General features: G+C 40.5%; 1 protein-coding gene and 2 long non-coding RNA genes across 7 annotated transcripts in view; 1 reads left to right on the plus strand and 2 right to left on the minus strand.

Annotated features, from left to right (window-relative positions):
- Positions 1–16,470, plus strand: part of CARMIL1 (capping protein regulator and myosin 1 linker 1) — a 132,331-nt gene that overhangs the window by 43,273 nt on the left and 72,588 nt on the right. For all 3 annotated transcript variants that reach the window (XM_035125236.3, XM_035125237.3, XM_088676238.1), the window contains exons 3-5: positions 9,982–10,032; positions 13,338–13,397; positions 15,508–15,629. In XM_035125236.3, the coding sequence (XP_034981127.3) occupies positions 9,982–10,032; positions 13,338–13,397; positions 15,508–15,629 (233 nt within the window). The remainder of the gene's footprint in view (positions 1–9,981; positions 10,033–13,337; positions 13,398–15,507; positions 15,630–16,470) is intronic.
- On the minus strand, positions 1,148–9,821 carry LOC148684797 (uncharacterized). 2 transcript variants are annotated; one of them, XR_015951657.1, is made up of 3 exons: positions 9,689–9,821; positions 9,005–9,142; positions 1,148–1,261 (listed from the first exon to the last, which is right to left on the minus strand). It is a non-coding gene; the product is annotated as an uncharacterized LOC148684797 (long non-coding RNA). The 2 variants fall into 2 exon arrangements; XR_015951656.1 differs by lacking the exon at positions 1,148–1,261 and adding an exon at positions 7,335–7,467.
- LOC148684798 (uncharacterized) overlaps positions 11,901–16,470 on the minus strand; it is a 39,575-nt gene continuing 35,005 nt past the window's right edge. Inside the window, exon 3 of one of the 2 annotated variants that reach the window (XR_015951652.1) lies at positions 11,901–12,030. This is a non-coding gene — a long non-coding RNA (uncharacterized LOC148684798). The remainder of the gene's footprint in view (positions 12,031–16,470) is intronic. The other variant, XR_015951651.1, reaches the window with a different exon arrangement.

A 16,470-nucleotide genomic window follows, 5' to 3' on the forward strand; every position in this document is an offset into this window, starting at 1 on the left:
TTGGGGCCACTGGTCAGGTCTAGGAATCTGGGCAGGAGAGAACAGCAAATGAAAGTGCAAGAAGGTAGGAAGGCAGAAAGGCATGAGCAGGTGACAGAGAAAGAAAGGAAAGTGATGAAAGTGGAAGGAAGTGAGAGAAGAGACAGAAGATGAGTGACAGTTGGATCCTTTTGGAAGTCATGGATCCTTATTTTTTGGTAAGAAAATGCAAGCATAATGGTGTGATGATAACTTTCCTCTTTCTCAACATCAAAGACAGTGAAAACAATGGTGAAACTCTGGGTTTGAGCTGTGGTTCAGGAAATTCTATTCATGTTTCCAACTGTTGCCCAGTTTTCTGAGGACGATAAAACAGTAAAGTTTTGCTTTTATAGAAGCAGATATTCTGTAGCATGTACAACAGTTTATTGAAAGATTCGGTGCCCATCTTCTTCAGAGTCTGCGTGAGGAAATACAGTGGATACAATCATCATTCACTAATGCACACAGAGTCACTGGAATTAAGATATGAATTGCAGTAACACTTCCTTGAGCTTTCTTGTAACACAACCTTAAAAGTGCAATTTCAGCAACTAACATTACCAAAGTTTTGGATTTCATTCAGTTAGTAAAGAATATCCAGAAATGGCAAGTGTAGCAATCATCTACCTGCTACCATTTTATTTGTGGATGAATTGAGTGAAAAGAAAGGAAGCCTTTCTTGTCGTCGTTGTATTGTGGGAACTGGAGAAACCAAGCAAACTATAATTTGATACTTGCTTTTTCATAATGTCAGCCATCTTCAGCATGGTGCCTCCCAGATGTTTTAGACTAAAACTCTCCCAATTCCTAGCCATTGGCAATGTTGGCTGCGGCTGACTGGAGTTGTAGGCAGGTGGATGGCTGCCTTGTTTTCTCTTGGACGTCTGTCTTGATAGGCATCAAATTTAAAACTTTGGTGCATTTGTACTAACTTAAATAGAAATTTCTTGACATGGAAAATGTGTAAAACTCGTATTTACATCCTTTTCAACCATGTATCCAGTGCAGCAGTGAAGAATGGGATGATCTTTAGTTTTGTCTTGGCCCTTTTTTGCTCTGGGAAAGACCTTAACTGTGATCTTGCAGACTCTGTGAAAGTACTCCATGATCTACTGATAACCAAATATCTGGTTCATGTCATGTAAGATCAAGAGAGTTAATTCTGATCGAAACAAGTGGCAGTTGTGAAGGCAGCCCAAAGTATTTTGTTGTGCCTCTTTGCCGTTGATCACACGATGTTCTAGTAAAAAAAAAAAAGTTGTTTACAGTCTGACTTTTGTGCTGTTTAATCACAAGATTTAAGTTTGCTTAATCAATACCAGCTGGTTTTCAAATCTGTACTCAGATTGTTGTGCGTAAACAGTGCTTGAGTCCATGATATGATAACTTCAAGAGCTGGAAGGAATTGTGCTACAGAAACTACTGTAAAACATATTTATGAAAGAAATGATAAATCTTCATGAAAACTTCATGAACTCTATTCCAGAGTTTAGATCAGGCATCCCCAAACTGTGGCCCTCCAGATGTTTTGGCCTACAACTCCCATGATCCCTAGCTAACAAGACCCAGTGGTCAGGGAAGATGGGAATTGTAGCCCAAAACATCTGGAGGGCCGAAGTTTGGGGATGCCTGCTTTAGATGCTATGGGAATTCTAGCTTATAGAAAGATAATTGCCCCTTTCTTTACATTGATTGATTGATTGATTGATTGATTGGTGATCTATACTGCCTTTCTGCCAAGGCACCCAAGGTGGCTTAAAATGAAGAGTGACCAGACTCCTCTCAGGCCAAATATGCCCTCCTTAGCTCTGGGGTACCTTCCTGCAGGGCACACAGTGCCAAAATGTTAGCCACTGAAAACAGAAAAAGGACCAGGAATGCTAAAAGACTTTGATTAAGTTTCTTGCTGTTACTAGTGATCCTGTCCCTGGGGAAGAGGCCTGATTATGAAATCAACATTCCCACTTACATCCCTGCATTTTAACAAGCTCTTGTGTTGAACCTGCATAAGCAGATGTCTTCTCTTCTACTTTTTAATGATTTCTAAATTTATTATTCAGTGGACTTTCTAAGGGTTATTTCTAGGAAAATACCAAACTTCATTTGTTTTGTTAGTGCTGTAACGCTGGAAAAATAAGATAGGTTCTTTGGCTCGAGTACTGACTATTTTATTTATGCTTGGAATAATTACTGTATTCTTCACTTATTGAACATTCCGTTTCCACTTAAATTCTCATATGCTGACTTCATGCCTCATCTACAATATTTTAAGCTCAGCAAGTCTGTCATTCGGTAACCTGATGTGGTTTGTAAAATAATGACCCTGACATCTACAATTGGAGAAAAATAAGGAATTGGAAGAGGAAAAATACCAAATAAGCAAAATATATTGCCGGACTCCTTTTTGTACAGAACCAAAACTGCATACAGTGTTGCACGAGCGTATTTTTCAGTCTTATCTGCTAGTGAAACTGTCAGTTGTTTACAGATCTACAGTAGATGGAAAGTTAGCCAAGTAGGCAAGGAACTAAATATAAACCCATCATTAATATCTGCCTGGTCCTCAGTAAAAAGGAAACTTGACTCTTCTTATGAAAAACAACACTGATTTTGGTTCTGTATGCACACACTTCAGATACAGATTCACAACTACGGTACATACAAATGATGATAAAACTAGTCAATAATAAAGCAACAATGCAGTCATTTATGGTGGTCTCCCATTTTTTTAAACAAAGAAAAAAAGGAGAAAATTGGAACCCAAAAAGTACGAGTATGACATGTATGAGGGCTACAGCCCATGTTGCTGCTTCACTTACTTGTTTTTACCTCTCTTTTTAGGTCAAGTGCTCACAAGGAAGTTTATATTTAAAATGTTGTAAGCAATGTCGTACTTGTTATAATTGTGTATTAGTTCTCTGGTTACCTTCAAGGACTGGAATGCAACTTTTGGCCAGCATAATAATAATGTGTGTGCCTGGAATAAGTTTTAAGAAATAGCAATCTGAATGTCTCATATCTATGTACAGTAAGAATAGATGTATCCAAAAAGATGGAGGAAAAAGTTTTCTATTACTACCGGTAGTTCTGTATAGAGGGACCATGTTTTTGCATGCAGGAAGCTTCCATGTTTTGTTTCTGAAATACTCAGTTAAAGGATCACATGGGGCTGGGAATAGCCTCTGCTTGAGAGTTGCTTCTTACACAATTCTATGCTGAGTAGACCAGAGATCTCACTTGATTTAACAAAACCAGGAAAAAATACATAAAGTTAAATATTCAGGTGATCTTAAGAGCCAGCTCCTAATGACAAAGGTCCCTCCCCCCCCAAAAAAAATTTCTTTGAGGGGGCTGGACATTGCCATTCAAATTGATCGACATTGTCATTTAAATGGTGTGGGTTATCAATAATTGTGATCAGTTATGTGGGGCGGGGCTTACCTGAGCGCCCCCCCCTGCTATTTTATTCAAGTTGGCACCCCTGCAGGTGATTACAGACTCTGGAAGGCCACCTTAGTCTAATCTTTCTTAAAGATGGATCTAACAATCTCTTCACAGAATAATCTAGGCAATTCATGTGGAACATATATTCTAAAATGATGCTGGGGCTCAAACCTGTATTTTATGATGTAGAACCGTTGCTTCAACCACAGATGCTGGGGCTTACTCAGAGTGGCTTGGATGCACGGTCCAAGTCAAAAGCATAGTCATTTCCGCATTTGCCTGGTGGAAATTTGCTGCGGCTGTATCCAGATTAACAGCCAGCAAAAGTTCCCCTTTGAATAAAAAGTACACACAGCTGGATGTGGGAATGACTGCCCATTTGGCTGAAAGCATTGCTTCACAGTTGAGAGAGAAGCTTGCTATGTAAATACTCTAAAGCAGTATTCATTCTTACTGCTCCCATTCAAGGGTTGAAGCCTGTGCACCAATTGCATTTGTACTTGTGCTACTTGCATGTCAAGTTATCTAGGCTGAAATCCTGATCTCAGGGACGTTTGACAAAGTTCCGCTCCATTTTAAATGGCATAGGATCACAGTCTCTCTTTAAATTTGCACAGGCAGCCTAGTTTAGATTGGCACCAATGCCAGCAGCACCCAAGTGCTTTTGTACTAAAGGTGCAAACCAATACAGTCACTCTGGTAAGCAGATATGAAAGGCAAATCCTTAGTCTCTAGTCTAGACAAAGCCTGAGTGTGTTTTCACCTTGGATTTGTGCCAAGGGGAAATGGGCCGGCATTAGTTAATTTATTTGAAAGATAGGCATGGGTGATGAGAACTATTTGTATCCCATTTAGGGGAGTGTAGAATAGGAGCAGTAGAATGAAATGTGATGTCTTTGGATGATAGAGGAGGGTTAGCATAGATTGTCACCTTCTGGAATTTTTAAAACTAGAATGACAGCATGGGGTGAGGAGACAGTTTTCCACAAGCTCTAAACATAGGTGGAGAAGCAGTAGTGTTGCTCCAAGGATAAATTGAGTTTCAAGCTGCCTCTGCAACATTGATGCATAGATAATAAGAAACCACTTAATTAGAAATTATCTGGTGCTAATGATGCAATCAAAAATGGCAAACGTGTCTCATCTAAAACACACATGATGATAAAAATTAAAATAGTTCTGAAGCAAGTAAAATAAGATACCAGTAGATATAGGTAATAAAGGTAAAGGTAAAGGGACCCCTGACCATTAGGTCCAGTTGTGACCGACTCTGGGGTTGCGCGCTCATCTCGCATTATTGGCTGAGGGAGCCGGCGTATAGCTTCCAGGTCATGTGGCCAGCATGACAAAGCCGCTTCTGGCGAACCAGAGCAGAACAGGGAAACGCCGTTTACCTTCCTGCCAGAGTGGTACCTATTTATCTACTTGCACTTTGACATGCTTTCGAACTGCTAGGATGGCTGGAGCTGGGACTGAGCAACGGGAGCTCACCCATCAGCAAGCCCTAGGCTCAGTAGTTTAACCCACAGCGCCACCTGGGTCCCCCAATGCAATTTCAATGAACCTTGAGTTTCAAGATTAGCAGTGTAATCTAGGCATGTCCACTCAGAAGTAAGTCCCATTCAGTTCAATGAGACTTATTCTTGGGTAAACATGTATGGAAGTCCCGTTATAAGCCTCCGGTTGAAAACTGCACCTTTGTGATTTGCTCAGGAATAAAGAACCTCCTGGCACATAGCAAACTGTTTGAAGATTGTACTGCTTCTGTGCAGGAGAAAAACACATGATTAAGAAAAGCATGTAGTATTCAAAAGACAAAAGAAAAGGTAGTCAATTGGGGATTGAGGGGGGAGCTAAGTAATGTAATGTAAGGAAGCTGTGGTGCTACAGTGAAATGTATAGTTCCGACCATTACAGTTTTTATAGCATTACCAAAAGTGATAAGCACATCAATAAATTTTATATACATATGCTTTTTATTATGGCTTATTCAATGCATTGGGTTGGGTTGAAATGATATATGTATTGCCTTTAGTAAAACATTTGCAGGATTTTTTTCACAACAGGAATGAAACTATTAATAAAAGAATTAAGTTTTTTATTTTCTAGAAAATTGAAAAACGTAAGTATGCAATACATTTTTAAGATCTAAAGTGAGAGTTCATGAAATGCAGGGGGGAAGGGGTGGTAGTGCAAAACACAGCACAAGCCCTTTTCCAATTTCCCAGTGATTTTACTGGTTCTGAATTGCACTATAAACTCCTATTCATGCTGCCTGTGATATCCCTATTGGCAATGAATTTTTAATTAATTAAACAATTTATATACTACGATTGTGAGCGGTGTACGGAGACTACAATACAGAAAATGTAAAAAATAAATAAATCAGTTATTGCTATTGTGAGGGACAAGGGATACAGGGAAGTCCCTCCCATCTTAAGTTCCAGCCCATCCCCAAGCGCTGGGGAGAGCAGGGAGAGCTCTGCCTCCAGCGGAGAGTCAGGAAGTGGTGTCCGAGGCTCAGTCAAGGTTGCGGAGCCCATGCCCCAGGTGGGACAGGAAGGTGTGAGCACGGGGGGAAGGCCAATTCCCCCAACTCCGGAATTGCGACGCAAACGTAGGGGGAAGAGGTTGGGTCTCCCAAAGCTTCTTTGCTGGAAGAAAACGCGCCAATCTCCATTCGGAGGTTCTGACACCTCACCGTAAGCATGTATATAGATTGTTCTGACCACTGTAAATAATCAGCACTTAATAAAAGTCTAAAAAGACTATGCTGCGAGGAGTCGTTACTCTAGAGTAGCCACATCAGCGCCTCTGACAGCTATAAAATCAGACCCGTTAAAATGCCTGCTAGAATTTTAAAAAGTCTTCATTGAGTGTCAGGAGTTCAACAGGGAGAAGGTCTGTCTGACCTCAACCGGAAGGGATTTCCATAAAATTGGACCCGCAATACTGATCACTGGTGGATCATGCACCTGAACCACGAAGGACCACTAACAGTGACTCCCCCACAGACTTCACTGATCGTGCAGGGATAGGAGGGATTAGGCAGTGCTTGAGGAATCTGGGACTGTAGTTGTTAAGAGCCTTGCAAATTAATACAAGGACCTTGAACTTGGACCAGTGCAAGCATGGGCAGCCAGTGCAAGTTTTTAAGCACTGGAGTTCTAGCAATTATCTGTTCCCATCAACAGTCAGTTGCCACCCTCCGGACGTCTTGTGGAGGAGGCACACGAAGAAGGGCCTCAGATGATGGTCACAGGGTCCGGGTCAGTTCATATGAGGAAAGGCAGTCCTTGAGGTATTGAGGTCCTGAGCTGTTAAAGGCTTTATAGGTCAAAACCAGCACTATGCATTGGGTCCGGAAACTAATTGGCAGCCAGTGCCTTCGGGCCAGGATTGGCGCTATATGCTCAAACTGTCTTCCTCCCCCTCTGTTTTCTCTCCATGCATAACAACTGTGTGAAGGAGGGAGGTAAGTTTTAAAGACAGTAAGTGACCCAAGGTCAACCATCAAGTTTCATGATTGAGTAGGGATTTGAACCCTGGTTGCCCAAGTCCTAGTCTAACACACTAACCACTGCACCCTACTGGTTCTACATGCAAATGTACCCTAAAGCCATAATATATTTTAAAAATGAACAAGTAATAGCTCATGAATATAGGAACAATACATTAAAATAATTAACAAACCACAGTTTTTCAGAGGCTGGAAGACAGACAGTTTAGAGTTGATGTTGTCTAGAAAAATATACATCTAATTCACCAATGCAATTTTTAACTGGTCTTGTACCTCAAGGGCAGTTTGAAGTTTCATTGTGTGATGTTAAGCAGCTGTCTGGCTGACATTTGTTGCCTCATATAAGGTTGGCATCAATAAAATATGCCATTGTGCATGCAGGTCACAGCTCGTTGTTATGTGCTTGCTGGTACCTATCCAAGTCACCTTCCAAATTCTCCTGGGAGCTCTTAAGGACGTTCCTGCATTAATTTCTCCCTATTCTGTTGTTTAACACACATGAACAAAATACTTAAAATTAGTTAAAAGACCTGTCAATTCAAATTATTGCATATCATTGTATATACTGATAGACACTTGGTCATGATGCATTTATAGAAGTCACATGTTATCCTTGTTAAGCAGTAGCAGATCCTTGTTTAGCTATGAAAGAAATTAAAGCTGTGCGCAGAATAATGTTGATAACTTTTGTGATAAACAGTTACTGTAATAGTAAATTGCTTATCCTACATTGAAGGAGAGACAAGGATGCTGCTGGGAAGTAGATGGGGAATTTGGTGATTTGCCTCTGCTAAAGCAGTTGACTAATTGATTCAGATGTGTCTGAAGCTAGGAGTCCTTGGTGTCTGTGGAGATCCTCATATTTGAACCACAGTTAAGGAATCACAAGCAAGATCATATGCTCACCCACTTTCTTCCATGAAATCATACCTACCCCTACCCACACCCACACACTGTTAAAGGTTACATTGCTGCTTATCTTAATCATGGATGGATAAAGCTACAGTAGCAAGGGTATGCTTTTAATTTGGGGATTTGAGACAAGCTTCAAAACCTTGGTGAATACAGACAACAAAAATCATAGCATCTAGGAGAAAGGTAGTGTGTGTGATACAAGAGAGGAACAATCAGCTTAATTATTTTTATGCGGAATTGCAGAGTTGGAAGAGGCCACAAGGGTCATCTAGTCCTACACCCTGCAATTTAGGGATCTTTTGCCCAAGGTGGGGCTTAAACCATAGCTGCCAAGTTATCCCTTTTTTTAAGGGAAATTCCCTTATGCTGAATAGGCTTCCTCGCAAGAAAAGGGAAAACTTGGCAGCTATGGCTTAAACCCACAGCCCTGAGATTAAGAGTCTCAATCTCCACCAACTGAGCTATTCCTGGCATTTAATGATGAGTAGACTCTCTTTCCGTGCCTCCGTTGACATCTCTATCTATCTATCTATCATCTATCCCCTCTTAGTTGACCACAGGTGGTCTGAATTTTATGTGAGTAGGTATGATTGATTACAAGAAATACTTGATAAGATATGACTCATAAAATGCAAGATAGGCCCATTGATGCTGTTTCCTGTGTGATCCCTTAATAGTTGGCTAAAATTGACATATTTAAAATTGACATATGGCTCTGAAAGTGACCAAGCCAAATTTTGGAATAGAACAGAATGAAGATTCTTTAGCATTAAAGGTTCTACAATGGTTTCCCATGAATCAATAAAAAACCATATACTGCCCATCCCTTCATGGCAGTCTAAAACGGTTGTTTTCATAGTTCTCTCAGACTGACTTAATTCTACAGAAGGCAGTGTGTTGCTGTTAACAGAGCCATCTGGGAACAGGTCCAGTGTCAGCAGTTTATGCAACCTTGTGACAATGGAATAATCCTGAGGCTCATCCCATGAATGTAAAGCATGTGTGTTAAATCACTCCATAATCAGTTTTCCAATAGCTTCTCTGCAGAACTGTATTTTTCATTGAAAGTTAATTAAAATAGTTTTAGGGGTATGGTATAACAACCTTCTGTCACTGAGCTCCACTTATGTATCTTGCGGATTTCATAGTGGATAAACTACCGGTATGCATCCCCGCTTGAAAGGAATGGCCTGGGCCACTGTGATTCTTCCTTGTTTATGTCTGACGGGTTTGTTCCCCCTGCTGGAGAGAGCATGAAATTGTCAGAGTGGAGCAGAATGTTCCCTCCTCAGTTTTAGCTATTGTAGCATTGAATTCCTACAGAGTGGAAACTTTGTATAGCAGCTATTATTAAGGGGTTTAACTTGCAGCAAGAAGAGGTGCTGGGACTGGGTCTAAATTGTGTAGGTCTTCTCATGTAAGAGCACAGAGGATTGTGGGAGAGTTATTTTGTACAGCAGAGGATGCTGTGTCTGAAACTCACTTCGTTTGTTACTCACCTGAAGACGGAGGCTGTGTTGGAGAGGCAAGGCTGTGCAACTGGCTGGCACCCTAAAATGCATTCATGGCTGCCTTATTGCAGATATCAGTGTGCACATGACTGAGGGCAAGTTCATTGGTGTTATCCTGATCCCTTTCAATGCATGGAATTTGCCTTCTCATAAGTAACACGTGACAGAGCCTTTGTACCATGCTCAGTTCCTTGTGGATGACATGAATTCTTCTCTTTTTTTTTTTTTAAAAAAGTTAATCTATTTTTAATATATTACCATAATGAATAGCACTTACTGCTGGCATTGTAGTTAATCTTTTCATCTTGGAAATGTTGATACTACAATCCTGTTGTTCACTTTGAAGATTCTGCAAATGTTTTGATAATCCTGGGGTCTCGTGGAAATCCATGCTGCTAACCTGTGCATGTTCATCTGGATACAAATACCAACGAATTCAGCGAGACTTGCATCCTGAGCAAAGATTGGTTTATAAAATTACCTGTTGGTAACAAGAGTTTATATCATGCTGTAGACGTTTATTTTAAAACAGCTAAACATCGACTTCAACTTTTGCTCTTTCCTTTGTAGGTGCTAACATCATGTCGGGCCTTTCTGTTAACTTCTCGTATTCCTACCAAGGTAAGGCATTTTTCAGTCCAGTAGCATGGTAAATTTCACTTTTTAAGTTAATGTTGTTCATGTGGGAGCTTCAGTGTTTATCAATTCAACGGTACACAACTGCACAACTTCAGACTTTTAAGGAATTGCTTCAAGGCGCTTTTTTTTTTTACAGAGTCCTTTTGCCTAGCAACAAAGCCAGGGCTACCTTTGTTTCACAACTGCTAGATCTACTCTTTTCCTTCCACTTCTGAGTCCCCAGTGGTGCTTCGCCAGCCCCCACAGACCCACTCTCAGGCTCTACCACTTTACCTACTTTTTCTCTTTCTCTCCCTGCTTCCCCTCCTTTCACCAGAAACTCAGCCCTCCGCCCTAGAGGTCAGAAAATACAGATAGAGTAGCAGGGGCTGTTGGGAAATGGAGTCCTAAGAGATCACAGCCCTATTACATTTCATTTAGCAGGAAAAGCTTTGTATTGCTGTGCTTTTTGTTGGGTTCTTTTAATTTTACATTGGGAAAAAAGTTTCCCAAACTTTTTTAAAGGATGGATTTCCCTTTTTTTGCCTGTCCTTGTTGAACTTGTGAAGTAGCTGTCTGAGTATCCTGGAAGCCAAATTAGCATGCCATTACAATATTTTTGAACTCTTTGTATTAACACTCTCAACTATTGGCAAAGTAGATCTCTTAAAGGATCATCTGTAGTAATAATAATAATAATAATAATAATAATAATAATAATAATAATATTTGTACCTTAGTTGTTGAACAAATCAGCTCCCAAACGTCACAAACCTGGAAGTGAGCTTTCCAGTTTGCAAACGTTTTTTGGAAGCCAAACATCTGACTCGCCTTCTGCGGCTTCTGATTGGATGCAGGAAGCTTCTGCAGCCAATCGGAAGCCGAACTCCTGGAATGGATTAAATTTGAGAAACAAGGTACGACTGTACTGCCCTTCACCCGAAGATCACAGGATGGTTCACAGCGTAAAAGTACAAAGTGAGAACACAAAATGCATAATAAAACAAAAGCAATCCAATAACTGCCTTTTCACAAACACATATTATTTTAAATCCAGATACATGAACAACTAGCCTCTACAATTGTTATGTATATTAGTTTCCTGAACTTGATTACCATGAATCGAAATGTGAATATTTGTATTAAATACTCTTTGGATTCACATTTTTCAACTGGATGTGGCATGGGGTTGTGTCTCGAACAAGAGTTGAAGTTCCTCCACAGCTCATCTACATATATTTATGCAATTTATAAACAGACCCATTGTCTAGTGCTATGTCTGCAGGTGAGTACTGTAATGAATACCACTTATAGCTGGTTAAACTATACTGTGCAAATATTATTATTTTTTTTAAAAGTATAAATCTTTGTAAGATAATTCCATCAAACAATCCTATGTGGAATTTTTGGGTAAATTATTCAATAAAATTTGTAAGGCAACAATTTCTGAAAACTTGATGCTTTTGAGACCTTGGTACACATGCCTGATGTCATTAGTGCAATGTCAGGGCATGTTGCTGCTGCCATCTTCACAGTGAGTGCTGGGATTTCTCCATCCTGCACCATCTTGACACAGCAGGGGAGATCTATGTAGAGACTCACCAAATAATTTGGTGGGTATCCCTTTCTCAACAGTATCATGGGTTTGATCTGTTCAGGCCAAAACCTGCTGCTGGGTTGAAACCCCCCCACCCCACCCCCCAAAAAATCATTGGCAATCTTAGTTGTATTTGCAGCTTGAAAACATGAATGTTATACAGCCTGCTGTGCCACATTATTTATTATCAGTGGAATAGTGCCTGCTATTCTCTAGAGACTGAAATTGCATCTTATGACTTGTCTAACAGCATATTCCATGAAATGCTTTGATTCTCCTGACAATTGGAACTGATTGTCTTGGCAGAGGGGAGACTCCAGTGCTCTTTGCAGATGATGAATCTGTATCTGGAGATAATCGTTCATTCCATATGGACTCTGGCTAACATGATGTTGGCAGATGTCCTTGTACAAAACAAATTCAAAAAGACATACAAAATAAAACATGAGTGAAGCTTGATTTTCTCTTTTCTGAGTGTGTGTGTGTATGCGCATTTTAGTCACAGTTTAATTGTAGTATAGAAATATTAGTATAGTAATATTAATAGTACAGAAATAATACAGTAATAGTATAGTATAGTATAGTATAGTAATATTAATAATATAGTATAGTAATTTTACCCAAATTCGAATCCTCGTAAGCATGCCAAATAAAATGTGTTACATTAGGAAGTACTGTATAAGAATATAGTCAAATACATTTAGCACTGCTGAAAAAATACCAGATCTCTTTCCCTCCCAAAAGAAAAGCTGAGCCACACAGAAACATACGACCAATGCAAATTTGTTCTTTCAATCTGCAAATTAATACACTTGCAGCAAGTTTTCTGCTGAGACATGGAGGAGAGGTGCTGTCCCCCCCCCCTTGCTGTAAGATAGAAACGGTATCCCCTTTTAAAGGAATAAATACTCAGTGCTGTTCATAAATAAACTTAGAACTTGCTTAACCAGTGCTTGGAATGAACAAATCTGGTTTAACAAATTACAGGTAGTTCATAAATCTTAGAACTATGCATGAAAGTAGTTCCCATTATTTCAAAGTGAACTAATTGTGAATTAAACTCATTTGGGGTAGAACTCTGATTCATTATCAAGTTTATCTTCAGGCTCATTATCTTGCATGTGTTTTGCTCCTAGGACTAGTGGTTCCCAATTGGGGGTTTGTGTAACCCACCCAGCGGCTCCGTGGCACCATTCACATAACAAAAACTACAAAAGTTTAGGGAAGCTTCCAATGTTTAACAGACCATTGTATTTTAATATTTTGTTGGAAGCCGCCCAGAGTGGCTGGGGAAACCCAGCCAGATGGGCGGGGTGCAAATAATAAATTATTATTATTATTATTATTATTATTATTATTATTATTATTATTATTAGATATTAAAATTTTCAAAAGTAGGGGGTCCATGGCTTGGTTCTTGGTTCTTGGAAAATAGAGGATCCGCCATACTTAGCTAACTAGAAACCTCCTTAGATGAGTTGAACCTTTAAGCTTAAAGTTCATAACTACCCTATTACTGTGCTGGCTGGGGCTGATGGGAGTTGTAGTCCAAAACAATGGGAAGGCACCAGCTAAGGACATGTGCTTTATTCATGGGTACTCATTCTATGGCTGGGCACTCATTCTATGTAGAATAGTTTAATCTTTGCTTGGTGTGCTTTTCCCGCTGTGTTTCGATATAAAGCAAAGTAATTTTCTGTTTGAATTACAGCTAGAACTAACTTTCAGCTACTTGGAAATCCAAGGAATCACCTGCAATAAACCAGGCCAGGTGAATATTTCAGTTATGAATGTATTTAACAATGCAGTAATCCTATATAGCAGATCAGAACTGTTCTCATTAGGCAGCTGTGCTCCCCCCACCCCCACTTTCCAATACTAATTTAGGTGAAACCAACGGAGAAAGAAATGTGCATGTAATACCAGCCTTGTCTGAATTATGTTGGTAATAGCTTATTACCAATTGGTGTTCCTCTGCTGACATAAGTGGAGGTTTCCAGCAGAGCCTTTTGCTGGTGGAATATGAATTGAAGCAATCTTGGGCAATTCACTTCCCCTACCATATGTTCCAAAAATCTGCTCCAGAGGGTTCTGGGATCTTTTTGGAGAAAAGCATGAGGAAGGGAAGGGAAGATTATGGTGGGCAGGCAGGGGGTAGGGAATTGCCAAAGATTGCCTTGATTGCTATTATACTAGAAGGACTCGTGGGACTAAAGTGTCTTCTGTCAGGCAAAGGGACACCAACTGGACACAGTTCTTTATTTGCAAACAGGTGTAAGATACTGAATTGGGGACAGGGGATGAGTTTGTAACTTGGAGCACAATAAATCAGATTGACTTGGCTTTGTACTGGATGTTACGTTTGCTTTCATAAAAGATTGGGGGCGGGGCGGAATCCAGTGTCATTTCATTCCTCCAGATAAAATATGAAAAAAAATGCTGTTTGTGAATGCAGAATCTGAAAATATATCAAGAGGAGGCAGGAATTTTATTTATTTATTTATTGAATTTATATACTGCCCTATACCCGGAGGTCTCAACTTAGTCTGCAAAAAATGTAAAAATATATGTAAAAATATATGTGTTTGCATACCCTTACATCCCTTTTCCGTATGTGTTATCCTCTCAAAGAAAAGCACTGAGTCAGTTCAGATGTAATATATCTAAATGTGGTTTGACTGATGAACCTAAACCTCAGACACCCACACTTCCTTCATCACACACACACGCCAATTCCCTCCCTGGCTTCTTGGTTCATAGCAAATCATAGTTTGTTATGACATTTCTGGGCAAACCCAAGATTTTCACAAACCATAAACAGGACACCAAATTATGGTTTCTATTTATGGTGGTCTGCCATGTTCAGATGTAACAACAGACTAGGTTTGTCTCAAACCAGGAAGTCGGGAAGGGATCCATAGTGTACAAAGGAAGCAGGGAGTATTCAAGTTTCAGAGCCTACACACAACCGTTGCTTGTCAGTATGTTCAAAGTGGGGCATAGGATTAATTAGTAGAGAAGATGGAGCGTATCACTCTTCGAGTATCTCTCTTGAAAGTGCTAGGACCATATTTCACTTGATATATTGGAGTGCCTACAACCACACATACAAAAGTCAAAATTGGATCACATATGCACCAAACAATTCGATTCTAGAGTGGCCTATATAAATCTAATTGTTTACTTTTTTTTTAGTAGTCTCTTTTTTAAAGTAAAGGTTGTCACCAGTTTTTTTTCTGTGCCTATACATCAGATTGGCATAGTTTAGCACTGTTTTGTCCTGGAGGTTGAACAAAGAGTTTCTTAAAAACGTTTCACATGTGATCCCATCACCACAAGTGGGAAGATATCAATTGCGGTGATCTCTGCACATTCTTCTCTCCCAAGAGAATGGTGCAATGATGTGCTGATACAGCCCCATTCCCAAATCCTATGTGATGTCTTATCACTCAGAAAAAGATGTGGGAGACTGACAAAGTAGTTTGGTTGTGCTCAAGTCCTGCTTGTGGGTGTCCAATGGGCATCTGGTTGGCCACTGTGAGAATAGGATGCTAGACTAAATAGACTTGAATGGGCTTTGGTCTGATGTACCAGGGCCGTTCTTGTGTTAGTTCCTTGCTAGGTTTGTAAGATGGCCAGGTGGTAACCACCACAATCAAGACCTTTTGATCTGATAACACCAACAGTATTGTTACAGCGCTGTTTCGGCATGAATATGTGGCTGTACTTGTTGATGAAGCAAACACATTTCTAGGAACATAGATTATTACTTGGATTGGGTTTTGTTTTACGGTAGTGTTATTAGATTTTCATCATAATATTTATTATTGAAGTGGTATGCAGAAAAAAAACATGTTTATTTTTCCTACTTCATTATGCAGCTGATTGTAGAAACTGAAAAATGCAACATTTCTATGAAGTTGACTTCATCTGAAGATGTGCATGAAGTTTTGGCACATGTTGGAACATGCCTTAGGAGGATATTCCCTGGTCTGTCTCCTGTGTAGGTACTCATTGGGAAAACTGTAGCATATACATATGTCAGGAATGCTTTGATGGTGTTTCCTGCTTGGCAAGGGGTTGGACTGGATGGCCCTTGTGGTCTCTTCCAACTCTATGATTCTATATATTTGATATTCAATTAGTCAGCCAGATTCTCTTTGTATTATTTGTATATGTGTATGTGTGATCCCATCAGGGTTCAGACATCCATGGCTTGAAGTGGGTTTCAGATTCTGATTTGGAGAGAAAAAAAAGTGCAGTTTTAGCAGTAACCATAGTTTGCCCACTTTGGATATCACTCCAAACTGTGGTTACTGTCAGGGCTGTCTTAAGCATATCAGGTGCCGTGGTGCAAAGCTCCCTCCAGCGCCCCCCAAAATTTTCCAGAGGTTTTTTTTATGGAGGACGGCGCTGCCGGCGGGGCTGGAGGAGGCGGGCAACGACTGGAGGGCGGCTCCTCTGGCAGGGGAAAGGTGGAGGCTGGATGCGGTGCCTCCCGGCTCAGCTGGTTGCTTCGTACCGCAGTGGCCACGGCAGACGGAGGCTCCGGGTGCGGCGCTGCTTCGATGCTGCATGGCGGAGGCGGGCGAGGGCGGCGAGCTGATGCCAGGAGGCGCCACATCCAGCCTCCGCCTCTTCCCTGACACCCTCCAGAACTTGGCGCCCTGCGCCACTAGCCTGTATGGGTAAGACACCCCTGGTTACTGTGGACAAGCCTGCAGCTTATACCTTTTGTGATTGTTACATACTTTCCAAGTTGCTGCGATCACAGGAATTGCAGAGAACTACTTCTGTAATCACTCGGTGGACACAGTATACTTGACTGAGGAGACTTCTCATAT

This window comes from Zootoca vivipara, chromosome 8, assembly GCF_965207765.1.
Source record: "Zootoca vivipara chromosome 8, rZooViv2.hap1.1, whole genome shotgun sequence".
NCBI classification, from domain to species: Eukaryota; Metazoa; Chordata; class Lepidosauria; order Squamata; family Lacertidae; genus Zootoca; species Zootoca vivipara.